The 27,849-nt window shown below is 46.1% G+C and overlaps 1 protein-coding gene across 1 annotated transcript in view; it reads right to left on the reverse strand.

Moving 5' to 3' along the window:
- The window catches only part of Dnah2 (dynein axonemal heavy chain 2), a 131,521-nt gene that overhangs the window by 48,720 nt on the left and 54,952 nt on the right, over positions 1-27,849 (reverse strand). The window contains exons 19-42 of the mRNA XM_042670874.1: positions 25,030-25,230; positions 24,735-24,891; positions 23,303-23,477; positions 21,635-21,798; positions 19,893-20,054; positions 19,687-19,790; positions 16,142-16,298; positions 15,937-16,019; positions 15,647-15,827; positions 14,869-15,007; positions 13,433-13,650; positions 12,523-12,624; positions 12,078-12,203; positions 11,256-11,366; positions 10,816-11,004; positions 9,486-9,589; positions 9,197-9,386; positions 7,902-8,082; positions 6,034-6,161; positions 4,959-5,111; positions 4,584-4,709; positions 1,407-1,625; positions 740-857; positions 424-560 (exon numbers count right to left, since the gene is read on the reverse strand). Coding sequence (XP_042526808.1) covers positions 424-560; positions 740-857; positions 1,407-1,625; positions 4,584-4,709; positions 4,959-5,111; positions 6,034-6,161; positions 7,902-8,082; positions 9,197-9,386; positions 9,486-9,589; positions 10,816-11,004; positions 11,256-11,366; positions 12,078-12,203; positions 12,523-12,624; positions 13,433-13,650; positions 14,869-15,007; positions 15,647-15,827; positions 15,937-16,019; positions 16,142-16,298; positions 19,687-19,790; positions 19,893-20,054; positions 21,635-21,798; positions 23,303-23,477; positions 24,735-24,891; positions 25,030-25,230 — 3,625 coding nt within the window. The remainder of the gene's footprint in view (positions 1-423; positions 561-739; positions 858-1,406; positions 1,626-4,583; positions 4,710-4,958; positions 5,112-6,033; positions 6,162-7,901; positions 8,083-9,196; positions 9,387-9,485; positions 9,590-10,815; positions 11,005-11,255; positions 11,367-12,077; positions 12,204-12,522; positions 12,625-13,432; positions 13,651-14,868; positions 15,008-15,646; positions 15,828-15,936; positions 16,020-16,141; positions 16,299-19,686; positions 19,791-19,892; positions 20,055-21,634; positions 21,799-23,302; positions 23,478-24,734; positions 24,892-25,029; positions 25,231-27,849) is intronic.

Consider the following 27,849-nt stretch of genomic DNA (forward strand, 5'->3'; position numbering starts at 1 on the left):
AAATCTACACCATGCTTTCTAGACACATTTTTTTTTTCCTCAGCAACTAGTAAGCAAAGATTCCTTCCTTCCTTCCTTCCTTCCTTCCTCCCTCCCTCCCTTCCTTCCTTCCTTCCTTCCTCCTTCCCTCCCTCCCTGGCCTCCTTCCTTCCCTCCTTTCCTCTCTCCCTTCTTCCTTCTTTCCAGATGGAACCCAGGGCCTTGCACATGGTAGGTAAATACTCTATCATAGCTCCAGCCCCAGCCTAGACAAAGTATTTTGCTTCAGCCATAACCTTCCCTGAATCTAGGCATTTTCCTCCCCAGCTCTCTCCTACAGAACACTCTTCTCTTCAGATTCTGATCTCCCTCCCAGCCCCTCATCATCTCCTTGCAATCTCCGCAATGTCCTAGGATACTGGCTGGCAATTGGCCGGCCCCCACCTGCTCAGGCATTGCGATGCGTTCTCCGTTAATCAGCGTCAACACCTTGTTGTCATCCATGACGGAGTTCATACTCTCAATCCACAGCGTGTCCACAGGACCATCAAAAAGGATCCATTTCTCATCTGGTTTCTCATCTTAATAGCAGGTGGGTAGGAAGGCAGGAGATTCCCTCCTCAATCAAGCTCCTCAGCCCATGATTCCTTGTATTTCTGTCTCCCCACCCCCCCTCCATTTCTCTCCTGTCCCCAGATTCTTTGTTCTTTTAAGAGATTCAAGATTCTATTCTCCCATAGCTCCACGATCCTCTAAATACCTGCACATGCCACCCGCATGACGCTGGACAAGATGCCATCTGTCCATTCATTACTGTTCAGATCATATTCTCCATAGAGTTCTCCTAAGGACAATGCCTTAGGGTTCAAGGGGTACTCCTGAAAAAATGACACAAGGAAGAATTTGTACGTGTGTGTGTGTGTGTGTGTGTGTGTGCACATACAGGTGTCCTAAGGCTGGAATTTAGGGCCTGGACATCCTTAAACTTTTGTGTTCAAGGCTGATGCCCTTCCACTTGAGCCATACCTCCACTCCTACCAAACTTTTTTTCTTTTGTCGGTTGTGGAGCCTGAACTCTGGGTCTGGGCCTGGGAGCTGTCCCTCAGCCCTTTAGCTCAAAACTAGTGATCTACCACTTGAATCACAGTGCTACTTCCAGCTTTTTCTGCTTATATGGTGCTGAGCAATCGAACCCAGGGCTTCATGCATGCAAGGCAAGCTCTCTACCACTGAGCCTCCTTCCCAGTCCCTGCACTACCAAACTCTAAGACCCCACTTTCAATTGAGCCCTGTTTCTTAGGCTCGTATATGTGCACCCCATCTCTCCCAGCTCTCCCTTGGATCAGGACTTGGCCTCTGTTGACACCCAACCTCCACTACTCCTGCCTCTTGTTTCTGCCACTGACTCCAGTGTCCCAACTGCATACTTTAACAATGTTGAAGTTGGGCTCTCCAGCGCGACACAGCGAGGACAGGGAAGCCTGCAGGATTTTCCAGGAAGTAGTCTTGCTGCTGCCTGTGCAGCCCACAATCATGGTGGAGTGGCGGGAGTTCTTAGTTTCGTACAACTGGATGACCTTGGTGAGGGTGAACGGTGTGATCTGTAGGCCCATATTGAGAATCTCCTGCTCAATGGTCTCCCGTAGCTGAGGGAAGGCAAATGCAGAACATGGGAGAGAAAAGATGAGGCCTCCAGGACTTTCAACGTCCTTTAAATACCTGGATGATTTGTTCAAACCCACTGAAAATAGCATGAGAGCTCTTTGGCCTTGAAACTGTTTATTGACTGGAAAGCCAGCCAGTTGCAGAGTTACTTGGTGCTGGAGTCAACCAGCCTGGTTTTCAGCTTTCAGTTAAGTGATCTTCACTAAGTCACTTCTCTGAGCTTTAGTAGCTTTGTATGTACAATGTCTGACATATAGTGTTACACATTTTTCCTATTACTAGCAATAAATATTTATGAATCCCTCACAGTATGAAGTCAGTACTAGACTAGGGATACAGTTGGGAACAAAATACATTTTTTTCCTACTGCAGAGCTTACAATCTGGTGAGCAAGCCAGAGCCAACTTGTGTGTGTGTGTGTGTGTGTGTGTGTGTGTGTGTGTGCGCGCGCGCGCACTGGCATGCATACATGTGCTTATGCATCCTTGGGATCAAACCCAGGAGCTCTCACATGCTAGACAAGTGTGCTACTCACCTCCAGTCCTAATTAAAAAATCATTGTCCAAGTTTTAAAGTAAAGGAATGCTTATAGAACCATGACCCATATGGTTCAATCCCAAAATAGTGTGACACTTTTTTTCCTCCAGGTTTTTAAAAAGCTCTCTCTCTCTCTCTCTCTCTCTCCCTCCCTCCCTCCCTCCTTCCCTCACCTCCCCTCTCCCTCTTCCTCTCCCCCCCACTCTCTTCAGTACTAGGGTTTGAACTATTTCCACTTTTGCTCCACCACTTGAGATATGCCCCTAAGTCCTTTCATTTTAAGTTTGTTTTTCAGATAAGGCCTCACACTAACTGCCCAAGCTAACCTCAAACCATAATCCTCCTACCTCTGCCTCCCAAGTAGCTGGGAATAGTGGCATGAGCTACCATGTTCAGCTAACAGCAATTATGTTTAAGTTAATATGTTCATTATGAAGGGGGGCAGGAAGAAATAAAGAACAAAGTTATTCACAGCCACGAGCAGTTCAGTTGGACATGTCCTTTTAGGTTCATTTTGTGGACATACAATGATCCATTTTTAGGTTAAGTAAGATCATACAGAATGGTAAGTCCTCTATACAACACCTTAATAATCATAATAAAATTCTATTTTAAAACATATCATACACAGGCTGGGAATGTGGCTTAGTGGTAGAGTGCTTGCCTACCATATACAAAGCCCTGGGTTCAATTCCTCAGTATACCACATAAACAGAAAATGCCTGAAGTGACGCTGTGGTTCAAGTGGTAGAGTGCTAGCTTTGAATAAAAAGAAGGTCAAGGACAGTGAGTAGGCCCTGAGTTCAAGCCCCAGGACTGGCAGAAAAAAATCCTAATGCTACATGAATATTTTAATTTTATTTTTGTTTTATTTCTACTTATTTTATTTTATTTTTTGTTGGTCATGGGGCTTGACCTCTGGGTCTGGATACTGCCCCTGAGCTCTTCAGCTCAAGGCAAGTGCTCTGTCACTTAAGCCACAGTACCACTTCCGGTTTTCTGGTGGTTAATCGAAGGTAAGAGTCTTACAGACTTTCCTGCCCAGGCTGGCTTTGAACCACGATCCTCCTGAGTAGCTAGGATTACAGGCATGAGCCACCAGCACCCAGCTACATGAACATTTTGATAACCAAGAATGCACTCTACCATCTCAATCTGTTACAGAAAGTATGTCACTTTAAAAAACTGTGTGTGTGTGTGTGTGTGTGTGTGTGTGTGTGTGTATGTGTTTGTGTGTGTGTGTGTGTGTGTGTGTGTGTGTGTGCTGACACTGGGCTTGAATTTAGGGCCCCATACTCTTCTTTAGCTTTTTCAATCAAGACTGGTGATCTGCCACTTGAGCCACAACTTTATCTAGATTTTTGGTGGTTAATTGGAAAGAAAAGCTCTCAGGGATTTTTATGCCTGAATTGGCTTCAGACATTGATCTCAGCTTTCTGAGTAGGTAGATAGTCATGAGCCACCAGCACCCAGCTTGTTTTGTGATTCTTCACATGAGTTGTTTATTTTCTGCTGTAGCAATTCTCATAGGCATAAGTGGATGTTTCATTGCTCCAGAAATAGTTTGCTTTGCTTCTTCCAGTCACCTGGGGGCACTAACAACCTAGAACTCTTCAAAATTAAAATCTAAACTTAAAAATTACACAGCAGCGCCTGGTACTGGTCTCTCATGCCTGTAATCCTAGTTTCTCAGGAGGCTGAGATCTGAGGATCATGGATTTAAGCCAGCCCAAGCAGGAAAGCTCACAAAGGTCTTATCTCCAATTAACCACCAAAAAAGCTGAAGGTGAAGCTGTGGCTCAAGTGGTAGAGTGCTAGCCTTGAGCAAAAATAGTTCAGGGACAGTGCCTAGGCCCTGAGTTCAAGCCTCAAGACTGGCATGAGAGAGAGAGACAGAGACAGAGAGACAGACAGGCAGAGACAGAGAGACAGAGAAGGACAGAGAGAATTATTGCATGGAGGCCCTTGAGCAGGTTCATCTTGGGGGTTGAGAACTGTGGTCAGAGAGTAGACTGTTTCAGCATAATATATATTTATTCTTTTTTTTGGGGGGGGGGTCCAGTCGTGGGGCCTGTATTCTGGGCCTGGGCGCTGTCCCTCAGCTCTTCAGCTCAAGGCTAGCGCTCTACCACTTGAGCCACAGCGCCACTTCCGGCTTTTTTTTTCTGCTTATGTGGTGCTGAGGAATCAAACCCAGGGCCTCAGGCATGCAAGGCAAGCGCTCTACCGCTGAGCCACCTTCCCAGCCCCATAATATGATATATTTTAGATAAGGCAGTTAGAAGAGAAGTCAACTGTCTCACTCAAATACATAGCTAGTTGATGGCAGAACAAGGCCTGGGTGCCCCACTTCCCATTTCTAGATGCACACATAAGGTCAGGGAGGGTAACAGCACAATTACCTTGCCATAGTCTATGACGGGAAGTTCAATATTGGGGAAAAGGTCTTGCACAATGGCATTGAACAGTGGCACATCAACTGACGTTAGCTTGGCAATATTCATATCTCTCATTGAGAGCAGCAGAACCTAGATGGGAGAATAGAAGCTTGAAGAACCAGGGCCTTGGCACTTAGTGGTCCTCTTCTTCCCCTCAGGGCTCAGGGTTAGGAGCCAAGAGTTAGTCATAAGCAATAGGATAGCAGGTGCTTGGACAACACAGGACACAAGGCATGAAGGGGGAGCCAAAGCCTGTAAAAGAGCTGGAAAGCTTTAGTGAAGATGCATAAGAACAGAGACAATGGAGGCTATAGTGCGAGCACTGCGAACTTGGTCTACCTCTTCATCAGCCAGGTCCGGCTGCAGGCGGCGCTTCTTGCCAGCATAGCGAAGGAGGGAGGTGAGGGCACGGAGGCCAAAGTCATAATGGTCCTGTCTGGAGAGCTGCTGCACAGCAAGTGAGTAGAGCGTGTAGACTTTCTTAGCCAGGATCTGAAAACCAAGCAGAGGGGAAAACGATCCAGTTCTCTACTAATACGTGTGTGTGTGTGTGTGTGTGTGTGTGTGTGTGTGTGTGTGTGTGTTACTGGTACTAGGGATTGAACTCAGGACCTTGTACTCTTGCTTAGCTTTTTTGCTCACAGCTGGTGCTCTACCACTTGAGCCATAGCTCCATTTTCAGCTTTTTGGTTGTTCACTGGAGATAAGAGTCCCATAGACTTTTTCTGCCATGGCTGGCTTCAAATGGTGATCTCAGATCTCAGCCACTGAGTAGCTAGGATTACAGGTGAGAATTATCAATGCCCTCAATCAGGGACTTGTGATGAGAATTGGGAATGAAAAAGCCTTGTGACATTGTAGAGGGAAGGCCTCCCTTCTATGAATTCTTCTGCTTCCACTCCTACCAACCATAGCCTAAGCTCCTTGTAGGACAGCTGATTGTGAGGCCTTCAGGGAGTTTCTGTCCAGGGAATGATTATAGAAGAGAAACAAAGTAATTGTAAGAAAAGGATTCTTGGAACCAGTCACCAGTGGCCCATGCCTATCATCGCCTATAATCCTAACTACTCAGGAGGCTGAGATCTGAGGATCTTGGTTTAAAGCGAACCCAGGCAGGAATGTCTGTGAAACTTTTTACCACCACCTGAAAACTGGAAGTGGAGCTGTGACTCAAAGTGGTAGAGTGGAGCTGAAGAGCTAAGGGACAGCACTCAGGCCCAGAATTCAAGCTCCATGACCAACGAAGGAAAGAAGAAAGAAAGAAAGAAAGAGAGAGAGAGAGAGAGAGGGAGGGAGGGAGGGAGGGAGAGAGAGAGAAAGGAAGGAAGGAAGGAAGGAGACAGAAAGAAAGAGAAAGAAAAGAAAAAAGAGAAAAAAAGAAAAGAAAAGAAAAAGAAAAGGATTCTTGGAATACCTTGCAATTGCCAAAGCCCTCCCCAAATAGGATGATTTCTGCAATAAGGACAGAATCAGGCACCACCATGGCAATTGGACGGAACATGGATTTAAGATTTTCAGGAAGCTCTGTGCGACCAGCGTAGCCTGGAAAAGAATAATGCCTTTTATTTAGCATCTCTTTATTTTCTTCTCTTGACTTGCTTCCTAAACCCACTTCCCAATTAATCTCATTTTGCCCAACTCTCCCTCTATCCTTAATTTTCTCCTCAACTCCAACTGCAAGATTGCATCCTTCCTCCTCTCAGCCCTTTGCTCCCCATTCTACTTTGGTCTTCTTTGCTCTCTAGTACTTTCCTCATTTTCTGCATGGGCTTTTTCAAACGGAAATCACAGAGCTGCTGATTTCCCATCTCTCTCAGTTCTATATATAGCTTACATCAGTCCTAATAGAAATCACAGCTGTTTCCTGATTTTTTTTTCAGGACCAAAATCTTTCCCATGTTTGTTCTCTCCTAGACCCTTCCCCAGAGCTGCTCCTAAGGTACAGTAATGAGCACTCTTGAGCCTTGAATTTTAAGGTGATTCTCTGCAAAAGTATGGAAGGTAGCCAGGTGCTAGTGGCTCATGCCTGTAATCCTAGCTATTCAGTAATTCTAGCTATATCTGAGGTTTGCAATTCAAAGCCAGCTCATCAGGAAAGTATGTGAGACCCTTATTTCCAATTAGCCACCAAAAAGCTAGAAGTGGAGTTGTCATTCAAGTGGTTGATTGTTAGCCTTGAATGGAAAAAGCTAAGGAACAGTGCCCAGGAACTCAGTTCAAGCCCCACTATCAACATGCAAATGTGAAAAAAAAAAAAAAAAGTATGACAGGTAGACCAGAACTCTGGGAGTTGGCACAATAGGACAAGATAGCTAAGTCTTTCAACTAGGGCTACAAATAGATACAAAGTAGTAATTGACTCCTTTGGAGAGAACAGTAAGATTGCCTCCCCTTCTAGGCACTGGTGGCTCAAACCTGTAATCCTAGCTACTCAAAAGGCTGAGATCTAAGGGTTGTTTTGAAGCCAGCACAGGCAGGAAAGGCTATGAGACTCTTACCTCTAACAAAAAACCAGAAATGGAGATGGAGCTCAAGTGGCAGAGTTCCAGTCAATCAAAAAAGCCAAGTGAGAGCCTGAGGCCTTGAGTTTAAACCCCAATACCAATGTGTGTGTGTGTGTGTATGTGTGTGTGTGTGTGTATCCTTTCTTCTCCTCTCAGAAAGTTACCTTTGTCTCAATTTTTATTGTCATAGTTTGGGTCCAAAATGATCCTCCAAGGTTAATATATTGAAGGTTTTGTTCTCAGAGGTGGGGCCTTTGGGAAGTGATTGGGTCATGAGGGTTCTAACTTTATCAATGGATTAATCTATTGATGGATTCCTAACTTAATGGGCTATTGGAGGCCTGGATATTTTAGGAGGTGGGGTTTAGTCACTGGATACAGGGGATGTGCCCCCTGCAGGCTAAATTTGTTCCTTGCATGCCTCTTTTCCTTCTCTTCTTATCCTTCTCCCTCCTCCTCCACTGCCTTCTTCTCTCCTCTTCCTGGATATCATAAAGTGAGCTCTGCTCTATCTCCATGGTCCCCTCTATGATGCTCTTCCTTCCACAGGCTCCCAAAGCAAGGGAGCCAGGTGATTGTGAGCTACAACTTCTGAAAACATGAGCCAAAATAAATCCTCACTCCTTCAAGTTAATTTTTGCAGGTATTTTGTCACAGCAACAGAAAGCTGACTAATGCAAGTGTCTTTAGCCAGCTCTTACTTGGCTTAAACAGTGGCTTGTTTTGAATAACCAGCTCTCCAACCTTCCAGATGCTTCATCAACTGCTAGCCACCTACCAGGATTCATGGTAATGAAGATGCCACAGGACCACACCAGATTTATTTCAAAGCCTTCAAAATGGAAACGGAGGAGACCAGCAGCCAAGGCAGACAGGATGGACAGGATCTGCTGGGCCACCACTGACAATACCTCAATGTTGATGCGGTTAAACTCATCAAAGCAGCCCCAGGCTCCGGTCTGTGTGGGGAGGAATGGAGGGAGAGTCACTGGGAGCAAGAGAGATTTCCCCCCCAAGATGCCAGAACATGTGATTCACATATTTTTGGTAGGCAAGATGGCCCCCGAAATATGATACCAGATTAGTTCTGCTGTAGCTTCTCCTTCTTCTTCTTCTTCTTCTTCCCCTTCCCCTTCCCCTTCCCCTTCCCCTTCCCCCTCCCCCTCCCCCTCCCCCTCCCCCTCCCCCTCCCCCTCCCCCTCCCTCTTCTTCTTCTTCTTCTTCTTCTTCTTCTTCTTCTTCTTCTTCTTCTTCTTCTTCTTCTTTTTGGTGCCATTCTTGGGCCTTGAACTCAGGGCCTAGGCACTATCCCTGAGCTTCTTTTGCTCAAGGCTAGCATTCTTCCACTTGAGTCACTGCACCACTTTTGGCTTTTTCTGAGTAGTTTACTGGAGATGAGTCTCACTAACTTTTCTGCCCAGGATGGTTTCAAATTGCAATCCTCAGACCTCAGCCTCCAGAGTAACTAGGCTTACAAGCATGAACTACCAGCACCTAGCCCTGTTGTAACTTCTTTTTTTTGTTTTTTCGGTTGTGGAGCCTCAGTGCTGTTCCTGAGCTTTATTGTTCAAGACTAGTGCTCTGCCACTTTGAGCCACAGCTCTAATTCTGGTTTTTCAGTGGTTAATTAGAGATGAGTCTCATGGCCTTTCCTGCCTGGGCTGGTTTTGAACCAAGATCCCTAGATCTCAGCCTCCTGAGTACCTAGGATTATAGGCATGAGCCACCAGTACCGGATCTGTTGTAACTTCTTACTAGAGCAGTCCATCAGACAGGATAGCCTGAGGTCATACTAGAAAAGGTATGAGTTGGAAAGAGAAGACAGGAAATTCGTGTGCATGGAATAATTACTGTGTGCTTGGCACTTTTACATGATCTTTATTTAATCCTTATCTAATCTTCTGACTTTGCAAGCAAGCAATGAGAAGCTCAGGGATTTCCCAACTGTAAGCATTATCTGAAACAATGCTGTGGGATAAACTCCAAGACTGAGCGAGATTTGGGTGTTCAGTTGCCTTTCTAGAAGTCATAGGTATGAAAGGGACCCCTGGATCAAGGTAGCAGGACACTAACCTGGGCCAGGCCTGAGTACATTCGACCCATGGATTTATAGTCCAGGCCCTCAGAGCAGTTGACCACGATGACATATATACCCAGGCCCTTGCCCAGGTCCTTAACAGTCTCTGTCTTTCCAGTGCCTGCTGGACCTTTGGGGGAGCCCCCTCGATGCAGGTGTAGTGCGGTGGTCAGTGTCATGTAACACCTGCAAATTGAGCACAAGACTTGGGTCAGATTCCTACAAGCCTCTATTGGCTCTGCGGCCATCACCCCAACCACTCTTATTCATCCTCAAAGGTCAGACCTGTCTGTCAGTGGGGTGATGACCAGCCTGCCAGAGTTGCCCAAGTACTCATAACCATACTGGAATTGTGTATTGGTCTGACGGATTATGCAGTCATCTAAATCCTGGGGAAACAATTCAGAATGAGATTGGGGTAGTCTGGGATGAGGAGGAGGACTCAAAGGGGGCAGAGGATTGTAGGCAGATGAGGGAATCCATTTGTGAGTTAGAAGGAAGGAATGGCTTGTGGCCAAGATGGAAATAGGGTTCATGCTGCATGTGTACTCTGAGCTGCAGCAACAACTCTTATTAAATCGCTGTCCAGAGTTGCCCATAGGAAGCACTACCTGGAATAATTTAAGTTTTCATTTCTGAATTCGAAGGTGAGACAGAGTTAAGAATTAGAGTAGGATACTATAATAAGACTATGAGTCATACCAGAGTATTATTGCATTTAGAAAATATGAATTTAAAGCCTGATGCTGGTGGCTCATGCCTGTAATCCTAACTACTCAGGAGGCTGAGCTCTAAGGATCATAGCTCAAAGCCAACTTGAGCAAACAAATCTATGAGACTCTTTTTTTTTTGGCCCGGTCATGAGGCCTGAACTCTGGGCCTGGGCGCTGTCCCTCAGCTCTTCAGCTCAAGGCTAGTGCTCTACCACTTGAGCCACAGCGCCACTTCCGGCTTTTTTCTTTTTGCTTATGTGGTGCTGAGGAATGGAACCCAGGGCCTCATACATGCAAGGCAAGCGCTCTACCACTGAGCCACCTTCCCAGCCCTCTATGAGACTCTTTTTTTTTGGGGGGGGATCCGGTTGTGGGGCCTGAACTCTGGGCCTGGGCACTGTCCCTCAGCTCTTCAGCTCAAGGCTAGTGCTCTACCACTTGAGCCACAGCACCACTTCCGGCTTTTTTCTTTTTGCTTATGTGGTGCTGAGGAATCGAACCCAGGGCCTCATGCATGCAAGGCAAGCGCTCTACCACTGAGCCACCTTCCCAGCCCCCATGAGACTCTTATCTCCAGCAAAACACTGGAAGTGGAGCTGTGGCTCAAGTGGTAGAATATCAATTTTGAGCAATAGAGCTAAGGGAGAGTGCCCTGCTTCTTAGTTCAAATCTCCAGTACAAGCAGAGAAAGAATGAAAGGAAGAAGGGAAGAAAGAAAGAGAGAGAGAGAGAGGAAGGAAGGGAAGGAGGGAGGGAGGGAGGAAGGGAAGAGGGAGGGAAGGAGGAAGGGAGGCAGGGACGGAGGGAGGGAAAGAAAATGAAAAGGGAAAGAAAAAAAGGAATGAACAATGAAAGCATTAAGGTTAGTTTGGAGCAAGAGTAGAGAGCTGCCCCCTTAGCACCTTCTCCCAGTAGAACCGAAGTTGGCAGAGCCAGTCAAAGGAATTGACATCCATTAGGCCACTCTTATAAAGCCTCTCCAATACATCCCGGGCATGAATTTCTATTGTCACCAGAGCCACAATTTTAAGCCGCATAATCTTGGTCAAGTTCCCTCTGATGGCTTCTGAATATTTGTTTAGTATGGACACCTGTGGAATGAAGTGAGAAAGAAGGACAAAGCAACTAAGGCAATGTCACCAAAGCCAAATCTCATCTCAACCCAGCCTAACCCCATGCTGATCCCACCCATCATTCCTCCACCCAATAGAAGCACAGAAAAACCTCACTGGCCTCACACCCTCATTTGGACCCTTTGCTACCACCAACTCCTTGCTAACTCTGACTCCAGTGCTCATCTTCCTCTGGCCAATGTCAACCCCAGGCCTGATGAGTTCCCCACCTGTTTTTTCTTCATGACTTTGAGGATTTTCTTGTCTGCCCGCTCCTTAGCTGTCATCAGGCACTTGGTCACATCAGCTGTCCACTGGATCTGACTGGCCGTGATTACCACCTAAGGCAGGTGCACAAGCTGGTCCCCAGCCCTGCTCTCCGCCACCCACACAGCCCCAAAGAGGAGACAAGAAACTTCCATTTTGTGGAATTCTAAGGTCTTTCTTTCTTTCTTTTGTTGTTGTTGTTGGCTATGGGGCTTGAACTCTGGGCTTGGGCACTGTCCCCTCAGCTCTTCAGCTCAAGGTTAGCACTCTACCACTTGAGCCACAGTGCCACTTCTGGTTTTCTGAGTGGTTTTATTTGGAGATAAGAGTCTCATGGGCTTTTCCTGCCCCAGCTGCGATCCTCAGATCTCAGCCTCCTGAGTAGCAAGGATTACAGGCGTGAGACACCAGTGCCTGGTACGCTCTCTCTCTCTCTCTCTCTCTCTCTCTGTTTCTTTCCTTACTTTGTGTGTATGTGTGTGTGTGCCAGTACTGGGGCTTAAACTCAGGGACTGGGTGGCATCCTTTAGCTTTTTCACTCAAGGATGGTACTCTACCACTTGAGCCACAGTCCCACTTCTAGCTTTTTGGTGCTTAATTGTGAAATGAGAGTCTCACAGACTTTCCTGGCCGGGCTGGCTTTGAACTATGATCCTCAGATCTCAGCCTCCTGAGTAGTGAGGATTACAGGCGTGAGCCACTGGTGCCTGGCTGCTCCAGAGTTTACTCTCCTTGCTATTCGCTTAACTGCCTTTTGTTCCTCATCTGTGTTGGCCCCAGCTCACCTGACCAGCCCATTCCTTCACCCATTTGTCCCTCTTGTTGAGGAACTTCTTAAGAGCCACGCGGCAGTTCCGGAGAAGTTCCCGCAGCGTTATCCTCATGGTCCTTTCCACTTCACCCAGCCAATTCTGGAGAAAGGTGAATAATATGATGACCCAAGGTCAGATCCCAGGTTCTCCCAGGAGAAAGTACTTGGGAAACGGGACTTCAGGACTTAGGACCCAGGAGAAGAACAAGAGGTAGGCAACAGGCTGGCTTAACTCCCCAAAAGAAATGGAGGCAGAAGACAGAGGCTTCTAACAGTCAGGAACGGCAGGTGGGTGTGTAAAAAGCAACTGAAAACACAATTCATATCCCTTTATGGCGATGTTCTGCCTTCATAGAGTCAAGCTGGCTTTCTAACAGAAGAAAACGCAGCTTGGTTCTTATGCGCTCAGCACAACTTACCTCCACAGGCCCTTCTAAAAGTACTGAGTGGAGGAAATCAATATATTCGCCATCACCTGAGAACATTCCCACAGCTTCCAATTTGCTGCTGGAACCCCCAACCTGGAACAAGAAGAAGCTATTAATGCACTTACCTGCTTGCTTTTTATATTCACCTAAAGTACTGGGATCTTTGAAGGGTGATTTCTTCCTCTCCTCTCCCCTCCATACTCCTCCTTCCCCTCCCCTCTCTCCCTTCTCTTCCCCTTCCCCTCTCTCGTCTCCTCTCTCCGCTTCATAGTACTGTTTCTGAAAAGTTCTATCCTGTGATGATCTACAAATACTTTTGCACCAGGCGCTGGTACTCCTGCCTGTAATCCTGGCTACCCAGGAGGCTGAGGATCACAGTTCAAAGCCAGCCTGGGCAGGAAAATCCATGAGACTCTTATCTTCAATTAACCACCAGAAAACTGGAAGTGGTGCTGTGGCTCAAAGCAGCAGAGTGCTATCTTTGAGCAAAAAAAGCTCTGAGTTCAGGCCCCACAACCAACAACAACAACAAGAAAATTGTGTGTGCAGACACTGGTGCTTGAACTCCAGCTTCATATTCTCACTTGGCTTTTTCACTCAAGTTAGGCATTCTACCACTTGAGACACCCCTCCACTTCTGGCCTTTTGCTGATTAATTGAAGATAGGAGTCCATCTGATTTGTTTGCCTAGGCTGGCTTCAACTGAGATCCTCAGACCTCAGCCTCCTGAGTAGCTAGGATTACAAGGCATGAGCTACCAGCGCCCATCAGGATCTAGAATTACTAATTTTTGTCACCCTCATGTTGGGAGGGCTTGGTTCCCTCCAAGGCCTTGAATATTTTCATTTAGTCTGTGCCTCCATTCCCTGCCCTCCTTTCTATCACAGCCACTTCTATTGACCTTCTGGATCCTCAGTAATTTGATGTTGTCAAAGCATTTTTTGAGGTGTGGCTGCACAGCTTCGGGGTTCCGGGACTGGCCCAGAATCTCCAGCAGGTCATCATTGGACAAGAAGTAGAAGCGGGGGAAAATATGGCGCTTGGTCTCCAAATACATATCCAGAGACTTCTGAATATCCTCCAGGATTGTATTCATTTCTATCAGTGTGTCCAGGAGGCCTGGAAAGATGAGCATTAAATGTGATTTGATGGCCTCTTTCATACTGCCTTGAGTAGACTTGGAGTTCCAAGATCTAGTTTACCTAGTTTGTTGTTGTTGTTGTTGGTGGTGGTGGTGGTGGTGGTGGTGGTGGTGCATGCGTGCGTGCGTGCGTGCGTGCATGCATGCGTGTGTGTGTGTGTGTGTGTGTGTGTGTGTGTGTGTGTGTGAGAGAGAGAGAGTATTGGGGCTTTTGAACTCAAGCCTCACGCTCTCCTTTGGCTTTATCACTCTTTATCACTCAGAGCTGGCACTCTACCACTGAGCCACACCTCTACTTCTGGCTTTTTGCTGGTTAATTGGAGATAAGAGTCTCATAGACTTTTCTGCCAAGCTGGGGAAATGAGGGGTGAGACCTTATCTCAATCAGTAAGCCAGGAGTAGTAGTCATATCTAAAATCTCCATTACACAGGAAGCAGAGGTGGGAGGATCACAGTCTGAGCCCTAGGCAACAATGTGAGACCCTCCTTGAAAAAAAGAACTAAAGTGGAAAAAAAAAATTGGTTGAATGTGTGCTTCAAGTGGTAGAGTTTCTGTGTAGCAAGCTCAAGGCCCTAAATTCAAACCCCAACACTCCTAAAGGGGATCGAGAACTTATCAGGCACTGGCAGCTCACACCTGAATTCCAGCTCCTAAGTTACTGAGGGGATCGAAATCTGAGGATCTCTGTTCAAAGCCAACCTGAGTAGACAAATTGGAGAGACTCTTATTTCCAATTAACCAGTAAGAAGCTAGAAGTGAAAGAGTGGTTCAAGTGGCAGAGTACCAGCCTTGAGCAAAATAAGCCAAAGAAGAGCTTAAGATCCTGAGTTCAAGCCCTAGGACTAGTGTGCGGGAGCAGAGCACGCGTGTGCATACACACACACACACACACACACACACACACACACACTTAAAAAAGGCAATGTCTTCTGGGTGTTAGGATTACACCTGTAATCCTAGCTACTCCTACTCAGGAGGCTGAGACTTCAGGATTGTAATTCAAAATCAACCTGGGCAAGGAAGTACATGAGACTTATCTCTCTACTCAACCACCAAATAAAGCCAAAAGTAGAATTAGTGGCTTAAGCAGTAGAGTGCTAGCCTTGAGCCAAAAAGTTCAGGGATAGATAGCACCTAGGCCCTGAGCAAGCCCAGGACCATGGGGGGGGGGGGAAGAAGGCTGTGGAGCTCTGACCTGGATAGTGGGTGCTCCTGAGAGCATTGTTGTCCTTGCTCATCCGGTCCAGGATGCTTTTCCAGTTACTGTTGACCTGGTCAAATAGGGCTGATTCATTGGGCAGCTGCTTGCGGATATCCTCTCCCATGAAGATATTCTGAGGGGGTCACAGAACTGGGGTGAAAGACTTTCTAACATACTCTCCATATTCTGTTCCCTGTTCCCAGACCAAGGAAGACAACTGAGTAAAAAATTAGAGCACTAGAAACCATCAGGCAGAATACCCAAGTTCTAGAAGGAAGTGGTGCAGTTAGAAAGTCATCATTGTACTCAAGAAAAAAAATAGAATGAGAATCTAGGAAGAGCAAAGGATTATTAAAAAGGTAATTCAATGTGAGAGACGATGATTAAGCTAAGCACTGCTGGTAGCTCATACCTGTAATCCTAGCTACTCAGGAGGCTGAGAGCTGAGGATCATGGTTCAAAAACCAGCCCGGGCAGACAAATCTGAAAGACTCTTGTTCCCAATTAACCAGTAAAAACCCAAACTGTGGAGCTGTGGCCTAACTAGTAGAGCACTAGTCTTAAATAAAAAAGCTAAACAAGAGCACAAGGCCCTTTGTTCAAGCCCCAATACCATACATGTACATACATATCTATATACACACACACACACACTCACTCACACAAACAACTTGACTGTAATGAATGGGGGAAAATGAGGTTGGCAACAGAATCAATAATGTGTCCTCAATATACAAAGGAGTAGAAGGAGGAGGTACGGAGGGGCCAGCACCTCTAGGTACATCCACTGGCGCTGCACTGTGAGAACCATCTCAATAACTTCCAATATGAGGGAGAGGCAACGTTCCCAGTGGTCCACCTCCTTCTCGAAGGCCTTGACAAAACGTGACGCCTTCATGGTGGACAGAGCTACCTGATTATCTTCCAGGGCCTGGAATACTTCTTCTGTACCTCTGGGAATAGGAGATCAAACTTACAGCCCATCCTCAACTGCCAAACTTTGGTCCCTGCCCTGAAACCCAGATCCCATGATCTCCCCTCTCCTGAAACCCCCATCTCTACCTGAGCCGGTGATGGCCCTTATCCTTGTAGGGTACTATGTCTAGCTGAGTCACCTCCCAAGTCTTGGCAATGTTTTGTAATCCCTGTGAAGAGAAATTGGGAGATGGCACAATGAGAACTCGAGTCCCCAAGGGGAAGAAGAGCAGGAAGTGTGTGTTCCAGGAAGCTTACGAAGTGGGAAAGATGGATGGGGGTGGTGTCATACCAATTCAATGGCCAATTCTTTCGTTGCCGAGGCAGAGATCTCCCCAATTTTCTCCACATGCTGATCCATCCCAAGTTCCACAATCTGCTCCAAAGTAAAGCTTTCTGACTCCTGGTCAAAGTCCCGTTGGATCTCATCTCTGACCTGGTCCCAGTGCCTACAGGCAGGAATAGGATGTGTGAGCAGGGGGCCAGAGCCTACTGAAATGGGTCAACCTCATTCATTCCCTGAAATGGGAGGTGCAGCTCAGGTGGTAGAACATTGGCATAGAGTGTGTGAAACCATTAGTTTCTCCCTAGAACAGTGCCCTCCTCCCTCCCCACAAAAATCAGCCAGGTACCAGTTGCTCATGCCTGTAATCCTAAGTCTTCAGGAGGCTGAGATCTGAAGATTCTGGTTCAAAGTCAGCTCAGGTAAAAAAAAGTCTGAAAAACTCTTATCTCCAATTATCCAGCAAAAAAACTAGAAGTGGATGTGTGGCTCAAGTGGTAGAGTGTCATCCTTGAGTAAAAAAACTAAGCAACAGCACAAGGCCTTGAGTTTAAGCCCCAATACTGGCATACATGCACACACTCACACCACACACACACACACACACACACACACACACACACACACACATCACTCCCTGTGCATCTTCCCACTGGGACATTATGAGTCTGGGTATTTATTATCATGATCTAACAGATTTGACTAAATAGGCTCTAAGGTGCAATCTTAGGCACTGTGGGGAATACAAAGATTGACGTGTCACCCTGCAGGAGTTGATTCTCTGGAGAGGGAGTTAGGCAGGTGTGCACATAAAACACTCAGTATTGCAGGTTCACTGTGGAACATGGGCTGAGCTAAGTACAGGAAATACTGCATTGAATTCTCACAACCACTTCCTAAAAGATTATTCCAAATTTAGATGAGGAAACTAAAGTTTAGAGAGGCTAAATAACTTAAGTAGATAAAGGTGTTTGTTTAGACTTTACCACATCACACTTGGGGAGGAAGCTCCACCCAAAGCATTACACTAGAGCCAATGGGAAAGAAGTAAAATTATTTTCTCCTTAATGGCTAGATCAAGATTGAAACACTATTGACAAAATAATTTGGCTGGCTCAGACTACCTCCTCTACCATATAACGAATTCCAGAGGTAAACTTGAAAATCACACAATATTTTTAGAAGAAAGATTGAATAGAATTCATTTTATTTTATTTTTATTTTTTGCTGGTCCCGGTTTGAACTCTGGGCCTGGGCACTGTCTCTGAGCTCCATGTTGCTCGAGACTAGTGCTCTACCACTTGAGCCACAACACTACTTGCAGCTTTTTTTTTTCTTAATTCAAGATCAGAATCTCACCAATTTTCCTGCTCAGAGTGGCTTTGAACCCCAGTCCTCAGATCTCAGCTGAGTACAGATTTTTTTTTTAACTTTAAAATAGAGGTCTTGTGTGTGTGTGTGTGTGTGTGTGTGTGTGTGTGTGTGTGTGTTAGTACTACGTCTTAAACACAGGACCTATGTGATATCTCTCAGCTTTTTTCACTCAAAACTGGCACTCTACCACTTGAGCCACAGCTCATCTGTAGCCTTTTGCTGGTTAACTGGAGATAGACTTTGCTGCTTGGCTTAGCATCAAACCTGATCCTCAGAGCTCAGTCTCCTGAGTAGATAGGATTACAGGCACGAGGCAACAGCACCTAACTAGGAAGGTTTTAAATGAGGCAGAAAAGCAAAAAACATTTGGACGATATCAAAGCAAAACATATTGTATGACAAAAGACACAGGCTTAACCACAGTAGGCAGCACAAAGCAGGCCTGTGCCACACCACTTGGAACATCCAAGCATGATCTTGTTGATTTCCTGAGTTAAGCAGGGTCTAGGCACAGCTTGGCATAAGCACAAAAAACTTATTCCAAAAATAACTGTAGCAGCCAGATGCCAGTGGCTGAAGCTTGTAATTCTAGCTACTTCGAAGGCGGAGATTGAGAAAGTTGCTATTCCAGGCGAGCCCACGAGGAATAGTTCCCAAGACTCCACCTCAACAGAAGGAAACTGGGCATCGTGGCACACACCTGCCGTCTCAGCTACTAAGAAAGCCTAAAATAAATGAATCACAGTCCAGGCATACTCAAGGCAGGGAGGGAGAATCTAGCTCAAAAATAGCCAGAGAGACATGGCTTGGTGATCAAGCCCTTGCCTAACAAGGGCAAGATACTAAGGGCAACCCCAGAATTACCAAAACTATAAAATAACTAAAGCAAAAATGCTTGAGTGGCTGGAGGCATAACTCAAGAGGTAAAGCACCAGCCATGAGCAAAAATTCCAAGTAATAGTATGAGGCCCTGGAATGGCTCACTCCTGTAATCCTATCTTCTCAGGAGGCTGAGCTCTGAGGATTATATTGTGAAGCCAATCTGGGCAGAAAGGAAAAGTTCTTCAGGCTCCATCTCCAATTAACTAATAAAATGTCAGTCTAGGGCTGGGAAGGTGGCTCAGTGGTAGAGTGCTTGCCTTGCATGCATGAGGCCCTGGGTTCGATTCCTCAGCACCACATAAGCAGGGAAAAAAAGCCAGAAGTGGCACTGTGGCTCAAGTGGTAGAGCACTAGCCTTGAGGTGAAGAGCTGAGGGATAGCGCCCAGGCCCAGAGTTCAGGCCCACGACCAGACCCCCCCCAAAAAAAAGTCAGTCTAAAGGCATGGGTTAAATAGTAGAGGTCTGGCCAGCTGTTAGCAAGCTCTGTTGCCAGCAAAACCTATAAAGGACTACCACTAAAGTGGTAGACACCTGCCTATCTGGAAATTGTCAGCCTCTGAATCTAACCCCCAGTAGCACCAAAAATAAAATAATACATGGGGATCTAGCACTTACCTAACATATACAATGTTCAATGTCCAGTACTGAAATAAATTCTAATTTTTTTGCCAGTCCTGGGGCTTGAACTCAGGGCCTGGGCACTGTCTCTGAGCTGCTTCTGCTTCTGCTTCCTCCTCCTCCTCCTCCCACATTCCTCCTCCTCCTCTTTTTCTTTTTTTCTTTTCTTTTTTGCCAGTCCTGGGCTTGAACTCAGGGCCTGGGCACTATCCCTAAGCTTCCTTTGCTCAAGGCTAGTGCTCTACCACTAGAGCTACAGCAACACTTCCAGCTTTTTCTGTCAATGAGCTACTGGGGAATTGAACCCAGGGCTTCATGTATGCTAGGCAAGCACTTGACCATTAAGCCATATTCCCAGCCTCTGAGCTTCTTTTGCTCAAGGCTAGCATTCTACCACTTGAGCCACAGTGCCACATCCAGCTTTTTCTGCTTATGTGGTACTGAGGAATTGAACTTAGGGCTGCATGTGTGCTAGGCGAGCACTCTACCACTAAGCCACATTCCCAGCCCACAAATATTCTAATTTTTTAAAAAATAAAATGAGAATAATAAAGCAGGCATGCATGAACATGGCAGGAAGAGAACACTCTGGATACTGCAAAAGGGAACGGGGGAGCCAGGTGGGATCACAGGCCTAGGGGACAGAGCAGGTGGACCCCAAGTAGAGGCGCTGGCTCACCTATCTCGGAGGGCAGGGTTCCGCAGGTCTGAGATGAGCGGCATGGTCCTCTTGAACTGCTCGATTTTGGAGCGAGTGGTTTCAATAATTTCCCAGTTTCGGTCCTGAGCAAAGATGGGAGCCATTATAAGACCAGAATGCCACATCCCTGTTGTCCTGTTTTCTCTGTGGGGCCTCTCCAGCCCCCTTGTCCTGTCTCCACATACCTTATACTCTTTGGCAAGCCTTGTGAGGCGACGAAACAGCCCATGGGCCATGGTTTCCATGGCCTCCGTCTGCAGGGTCAGGAACCGGCCCATCTTCCATTGGTTCCAGCTCTCCTCCCAGTCCCGAGTGATCTCCCATACTTGCTGAAGGGCATCAAGCTCCTGTGGGTGACCAAGAGCATAAAGACACCTGGTATAACGTGGCGCTGCTTGCTTTCTCCCTCGGGATGGCTGACCTCACTCTGGTCCTTTCTTCCGTTTCTTGTGACCCTCCAAATAATGACACCACCACCTCCCACCTCCAAGCATAGATTTCCCTCCTCTCTCTCACTGTAAGGCTCATCAAGTGATAAGTTTATGAAAAGATGCTCAACATCATTAGTCATTAGGCAAATGCAAATTTGAATCTCAGCGAGAGATCGTTTCACACCCACTAGAATGGCTAGAACTAAAAAAAAAAATTTTTTTTCAAAAAGGAAATAAAATGTTGGCACAGATACAGAGAGAAAATCGAAACTCTTGTACATTGCTTGTGGGGATATAAAAATGGGGCAGCTGCTGTGGAAAAGAGCTTGGCAGTGTCTCAAAACCTTAATATAGACTTACCATATGACCCAGCAGTTCTATTGCTAGGCTTACATTCATGAGAATTGGAAACAGGTGTGCAAACAAGGAACGAGAACATGCATGTTCGTAGCAGCACAACTCACTACAGCCGAAAGGCAGAAACAACCGTCATCCACCCATGGATAAATGGATGACCAAAATGTGATCAGTACAAACAATGGAATATTATTCAGCCATAAAAAGGAATGGAGTACCAATCTGTGCCCATTGAACAAACTTGGAAGATACTATGCTGGCTGGGAGAAACCAAGAAACAAAAGATGCCAGATGTCAGTGGCTCCTGCTGAGGTCCGAAGATCACGGTTCAAAGATAGCCCAGGCAAAGGAGTCCATGAGATTCATCTCCAATTAACCACCAAAAGCCACAAGTGGAGGTGTGACCCAAAGGGTAGAGTGCCAGCCACGAGAGTAAAAAAGCAAAAAGGCCCAGGGACAGTGCCCTGAGTTCAAGCCCCAGTATTGGCCTGAAGAGACAGGCAGAGAATGGAGGGGGAGAGAATACCTTATATTATACAGTTCCATTATACATGGTTCTATTTATAAAGTATTTCCAAGATAGATAAATTCATAAACATAGGAAATAGTCATTGATAGGAGCTGAGGGAAGGAATGAGGAGTGGATTATTGAAGGGTACATGGTCTCCTTTTAGAATCATGAAAATGTTTTGGAAGTGGACAGGAATGGTGGCCATATAACATTGAGAATGATCTAAATACCACTGAGGCTGGGCGCCGGTGGCTCAATCCTGTAATCCTAGATACTCTGTTGGCTGAGATCTGAGAATCATGGTTCAAAGCCAGCCCAGGTAGGAAAGTCTATGAAACTCTTACCTCCAATGAACCACCAGAAAACCGGAAGTGGTGCTGTGGCTCAAAGTGTTAGAGTGACAGCCATGAGCAAAAAAGCTCAGGTTCAGCACTCAGACCCTGAGTTCAAGCCCCACACTGACCAAAAAACGGTTAGTCTTGCTATGTGAATTTTACGTCGATAGAAAAAACAAATCCACAAAGCTTCTAGTGACCTCATCTACCTGGTCCCAGCTCTGCGTGCAGAGAACACCTTCTCAGCACCTGCCTTTATCCCTTGCTCCCACAGGGCTAGCTTAGCACGTCACCTTCTCCAGGTTCTGAAGGTCCTTGGAGGCCGGCTGCTCGATCTTGAAGATGCCCAGGTTGGATCGGAGATTGTTCTCCTCCTCTCGCATGCTGTTCAGCAGAGCCCGTACCTGGGCAATCTGCTCCAGGGCAGCAGTAGCACCCACGCTGCTGGTGAAGGGCCCTGGGGGCAGTTCAGGGTACAGCTCAGCTCCCTGCTCCCATCCACCATCCCTTGAAAAGACGCATTCATGGCTTTCCTATCTCTGGGGGTGAATTTCACTTCTCTCCTCACAAAAGTGAGAGAGGGGGCGCGGGGGAGAGAAGGAAAGGGCAGGAAGAAGAAATGCATGGAGAAATAGGAGGTCATCTTTCTAAAAAAAAAAACCAAAAAACAAAAAACTGCTACATGTAGCCAGCACCAGTGGCTCATGTCTGTCTGTAATCCCAGCTACTCAGGAGGCTGAGGATTGAGATTCAAAGCCAGTTCAGGTGGGAAAAGTCCCTTTGTTTCTTATCTCCAGTTATCCAGCAAAAATCCAGAAGTGGAAATGTGCTTCAAATGATAGAACACTAGCCTTGAGCAAAAAAAAGCATGAGTCCCTGAGTTCAAGGCCCAGTACCAGCATCAAAATGATTTTTAAAAAAGAAAGAAAAGGAACCAATATACAAGGACACGTGCACCTCCATGTTTATTGCAGCACTGTTCACAATAGCCAGGATATGGAAACAACCCAGATGCCCCACCACAGATGAATGGATCCAAAAATTGTGGTATCTATACACAATAGAATATTATGCAGCCATTAGAAATGACAAAATAATGGCATTTGCAGGGAAATGGATGGAGCTAGAAGGAATCATGTTGAGCGAGGTAAGCCAAGAGCAAAGAGACAAACGGTACATGGTCTCCCTGATAAGTAGATGCTAAATCCAAAATGTTAGGTGATATGACAAAACTAACAGGACTTAAGAAACAAAGAACTCCCACTCATCTGGTTGAACCACTACTAAATATCCCCATGCTGCTGATCACATGTATGGTGTATATTTGTACACCGTTATATGTTATAGACTGTGATAGACAATTTGCTCCAGGAAAGTTAGAATGAACTTGTGACTTTAAATGAGCATCACTATTCCACAATACTGTGAAATTTGGGAAATTATGTAATCACTTAATCACAATTAAAAAAAAAAAAGAACCTCGGGGAAGGTAGGGAGGCAGGGATGGTAGGGGGAAAACAATGGAGGGGGTAACAATGCTCAATAGGAAATGTACTCATTACCTTGCTCATGTAACTGTAACCCTCTGTATAGTATCTTTACAATAAAAAATAAAAATTAAAAAAATAACTAAAGCAAAAAAAAAAAGAAAGAAAAACTTACCAAACAAAACAACAACAATAAACACTGCAAAATGTGGCTGGAGAGCCAGATACAGGTGGAAGAAAAGCAGTCTGAATGAGAACAGTGGAAATAGGAGCTGAGCTGCATCTTCTGACTGGAAATCTGAGACAGCGAGTCCGTGCGCCTGGCCACTAACAGAGCCGAAGGAGACCCAGCTCTTTCCCTCCCCAGCACCATCCTCCCTCCTCTCATCTGTTCTCGAATTTTCTAGACAGAGAAACGCTGGATCACAAAACAAAGATTAAACAAGGGGCAACAATGGAGCAAGGAGAAAGTACCTTTTAGGTCAAAGTCTTCAAGAAGGGTATGTGCCTTCTTCTTGAAGTCATCGGCAGAATGAATAAGGCCTGTCTTGAATTTCTCCTTGTGTTTCTTCAGCATTTGTTCACTGTCCGTGAGAGTTTGTTGGAAGGTGAGCCATTCCCCATTCAGATTATCCAGCATCTCCAGGACCTGGGAACATCCAACAGGAAAGGAGGACCAGTGAACAGGCCTGTCCTTCTCACGCACAAGCACGCATGCGCGTGTACCCATACTGGGGCTTGAACTCAGAGTCTGGACACTATTTCTTCACTTTTTCCTCAAAGCTGGCCCTTTACCACTTCTGGTTTTTTCCTGGTTAATGGGAGGTAAGAGCCTCACAAAGGTTGGAGGCTTGGGTCAATTGGTAAAGTCTTAGCCAGTGAGTGAGAGTATCAGGTACTAAGTTCAAGTCCCAGTTTCAGGTTTTATAAAAAAAGCCTCATGGCTTCAAACCACAACCCTTACATCTCAGCCTCCTAAGTAACTAGGATTACATATATGAGCCACCAGCACCTGGCATTCACCAATGCTGTTTTTGCCTTTTTGCTTTTCCAGGGATGGGTATTGAATCCACGGCTTCGCACATGCTGAACAAGCACTCTACCACTGAGCTACATCCCCAGTCCTCCACCCAGGACTCTTTTCTGGTCCTGTAGATCAGAGTCCATGGAGAAGCCTGGTGTGTTTGACAATTGCCAGGCTTAAAAGGAATCACTTTGGTTCTCAGAGGCTTCAATTTTTTTTTCCCTTCCTACTCCTGGGGTTTGAACTTAGGGCCTGGAAGCTGTTTTTGAGGGGTTTTTCCCCTCAAGGTTAGTGCTCTATCATTTGAGCATAGCTCCCCTTCCTTCCTTCCTTCCTTCCTTTCTTCCTTCCTTCCTTCCTTCCTTCCTTCCTTCCTTCCGTCATTCCTTCCTTCCTTCCCTCCCCTTCCCTTCCCTTTCCTTCCCTCCCCTTCCCTTCCTTTTCTTTTCCTTTCCTTCTTTTTGGCAGTACTAGGGTATGAATTCAGGACTTAAGCATTTGCTGACAGGTGCTCTACCCCTTGACCTATTCCCCAAGTGTTTAGTTATTTTTCATTTTTTTGTCCAGGACTGACCCATGTCACACTGTGATGCTCCTACCTACAGTCTCTAACATAGCTGGGATTTATGGAAGTGTCACACTATGCTTGCTTATTAATTGAGATGAAAGTCTTTTAGCCCAGGCTGTCCTCGATTATTGATCCTCCTATTTCTTCCTCCTGAGCAACTAGGCTTACAAACATGAACCGCCATGCTTGGCCTCTGACTCTTGAGTTTTCTCCCCCTCACTTTTTACTGTCCACAGATGGTATCAAAGTCCTCCACTACCTGTTACCCTTGGTATGGGCCCAAGTGGAGTGGCTCAAACACCACAGGAACTCACACTTTCTGAAACAGACACTTCATACTTTTCCAGAATGGCAAATTGCTCATGGATGGGAGGTATCTGGGTTTCCAGGTTGGGCAAATCATGCTGCAGGGTTTCCATGAGTTGTAAACTGCTCCCCAATTCCTCCAGCGTCTGAGGAGGATGGCCGATTCTGAAGGCAAGCAAACAGAGTGTTGTAGGTGAAACACCCCCCCCCCCACACACACACACATGCTTGTGCACGCACACATGCACATGCAAGCATGCACACATATACACACATATCCAACCGCCCCCAAATGAGTCTTACTTCTCTGCATTCTCCTTCAGGTAGGTGTGCAGCTCCAGCAGGTGCTTAGCTGCCATCTCCTTGAGCAGAGTCGTGAACTTGTTCTGCCATTCATTGCAGTGTTGCACCAAAGAGAACTTGAGGTTTGAACAGTCCAGCAGCACAAACTGGATGTTAAGGACCGTCTCCTCCTTCTGCACATTGTTTGCCACCTCTGTGTAGCTGCAAGGGCCCCAGATCCCTGCTAAGATGTTTTATCCTTCAGAGACTTAGTCCCCACCTAATGCACATTCAAGTTCTCATTTCCTTCCTCCCAGACTTGTGCAGCAACTCTAGTACCTTCTATTCCCAGGTGTCTCCTGGACAAACCCAGCCCTGGCAGCTAGGTGAGGCCACATCCATGCCACAAGACAAGGTAGCAGTTATGTTTTCTGGCTCCTGAGACCTCACAGTTGCACAATTTGGGACTGAGTTCATACCGTGCTGTTCCTTACCTCTGTGGCTGCAGGCAGTTGCTTTTTTGGTTTGTTTTTTGTTTTTGTTTTTGTCAATCATGGGGCCTGAACTCTGGGCCTGGGCGCTGTCCCTCAGCTCTTCAGCTCAAGGCTAGCGCTCTACCACTTGAGCCACGGAGACACTTCCAGCTTTTTCTGCTTATGTGGTGCTGAGGAATCGAACCTAGGGTCTCATGCATGCAAGACAAGCGCTCTACCACTGAGCCACCTTCCCAGCCCTTGTTCTGTTTTGTTTTAAGAGCCGGGATCTCACTATGCTGCCCAGGCTGTCCTCAAATTCCTATGCTCAAATGGTCCTCCTGTCTCAACCTCCTGATGAGCTGGGACTACAGGTGTGGACAACTACAACTAGAGTCAGCTCAAGTTGTTCTTTCAACTGTGTTAAGTCTGAGTTTCCCCATCTGTTACATACTGATGATAATAGACTCTACCTCACCAGGTTGCTGACAGGTTGCTCAGCCCGTCTCTGCCTGCTGAAAACCTACCTGTTCTAGAAATTGTAGCTTCAAGGGCATTTTCTTTTCCTATTTTTTTGGGGGGGTCCGGTCGTGGGGCCTGAACTCTGGGCCTGGGCGCTGTCCCTCAGCTCTTCAGCTCAAGGCTAGCGCTCTACCACTTGAGCCACAGCATCACTTCTGGCTTTTTTCTTTTTGCTTATGTGGTGCTGAGGAATCGAACCCAGGGCCTCATGCATGCAAGGCAAACGCTCTACCACTGAGCCACCTTCCCAGCCCCTTCTTTTCCTATTTTTTTTTTTTTTTGTCGGTCGTGGGGCTTGAACTCTGGGCCTGGGCGCTGTCCCTCAGCTCTTCAGCTCAAGGTGAGCACTCTACCACTTGAGCTACAGCGCCACTTCCGGTTTTCTGGTGGTTTATTGGAGATAGGAGTCTCACGGTCTCTCCTGCCCGGGCTGGCTTTGAACCGCGATCCTCAGATCTCAGCCTCCTGAGTAGCTAGGATTACAGGCGTGAGCCACCAGCGCCTGGCTTCTTTTCCTATTTTTATGCTTTACTTTTGAATTAGCAGACATTGCCAAAAAAACACTTTCTTCATGAAGCTTTTCCTGATGCCTCTGGCTAGAAGCTTTCTCTCTGCTCTCCTTTGGCTTTTAAATGTCCTACAAAAGCGCACACACTAAAGACCCAGTCCTCAGCTTGGCACTACTAGGAGGCAATGGACGCTTTAAGAGTTAAGGCCTAGTAGGATCTTGTGAAGCTGGCATTGCAGGGAATTGTGGGATCCCGCCCCCTCCTCTCTCTCACTCCAAGCAATGAGGTTCACAGCTTTGCTTCCACTGTAATTGCTGCCAACACTCAGAGCAATGCTGCCAACTAGCCATAGATAAAAACCTCCAAAACAATGCTTTTATCTTTATAAATTGATTATCTCAGGTATTTGTTACAGTAACAGAATACTGACTGACTAACACACCTTCTAATGAACTAATTCTCCTGGTACCTTGTTCAATACATTGAAGTATATATGATCATGAAAACAACAGTTCTTCACAGTTTACAAAGCTCTCTTGTGTATATTTAATAACTCCATAGTGTTCTAAGATAGGCTGTATAAAATACTTTACCAGAAAGAGTAACCTAAGAATATAAGAAACCGTCTAAGACTGCACAGCTAGTCAATAGTAGAAGCCTTCCCAAGGCGCCATAACCACTGGTCTTTTCACTACACTTTTCTCTTTCTCACTAGTGCTGCTCAAAGGAAGAAAGAACTTTTTCTTTCTTTCTTTGCTTCTTTCTTTCTTCCTTTCTCTTTATCTTTCTCTCCTTTCTTCCTTCCTTCCTTCCTTTTCTTTTCTTTCTTTCCTTTCTTTCTCTCTCTCTCTCTCTCTCTCTTTCTTTCTTTCTGTCTTTCTTTCATTTTGTGCCAGTCCTAGGGCTTGAACTCAGGACTTGGACACTGTCCCTGAGCTTTTTTTGCTCAAGGTTAGTGCTCTACCACTTTGAGCCATAGCTCTACTTCCAGCTTGGTGCTTCATTGGAGATAAGAGTTTCATGAACTTTTCTGCCTGGGCTGGCTTCAATCTTTAATTCTCAGATCTCAGCCTCTCTAAGTAGCTAGGTGTGAGCCACCAGAACCTGGCATCTCTCTCTGTTTTTAAAATTCTACATGGACTATAGGACATGGTGTTGAATGAATGAATAAATGACCAAATGACAAGGGGACCTTGGCAGTTAAGGTTACAATTTAGGGGTTGAAGATTTAGCTCAATGGAAGAGCACTTGCCTGGCAAGTGCAAGGCCCTGAATTTGGTCCTCAGGTATGGAAAAAAAAAAAAAAGCGCTCAGGGATAATACCCAGACCCTGAGTT

The sequence above is a fragment of the Dipodomys spectabilis genome, unplaced genomic scaffold, assembly GCF_019054845.1.
Source record: "Dipodomys spectabilis isolate Male_0828 unplaced genomic scaffold, ASM1905484v1 ptg000576l, whole genome shotgun sequence".
Classification (NCBI taxonomy): domain Eukaryota; kingdom Metazoa; phylum Chordata; class Mammalia; order Rodentia; family Heteromyidae; genus Dipodomys; species Dipodomys spectabilis.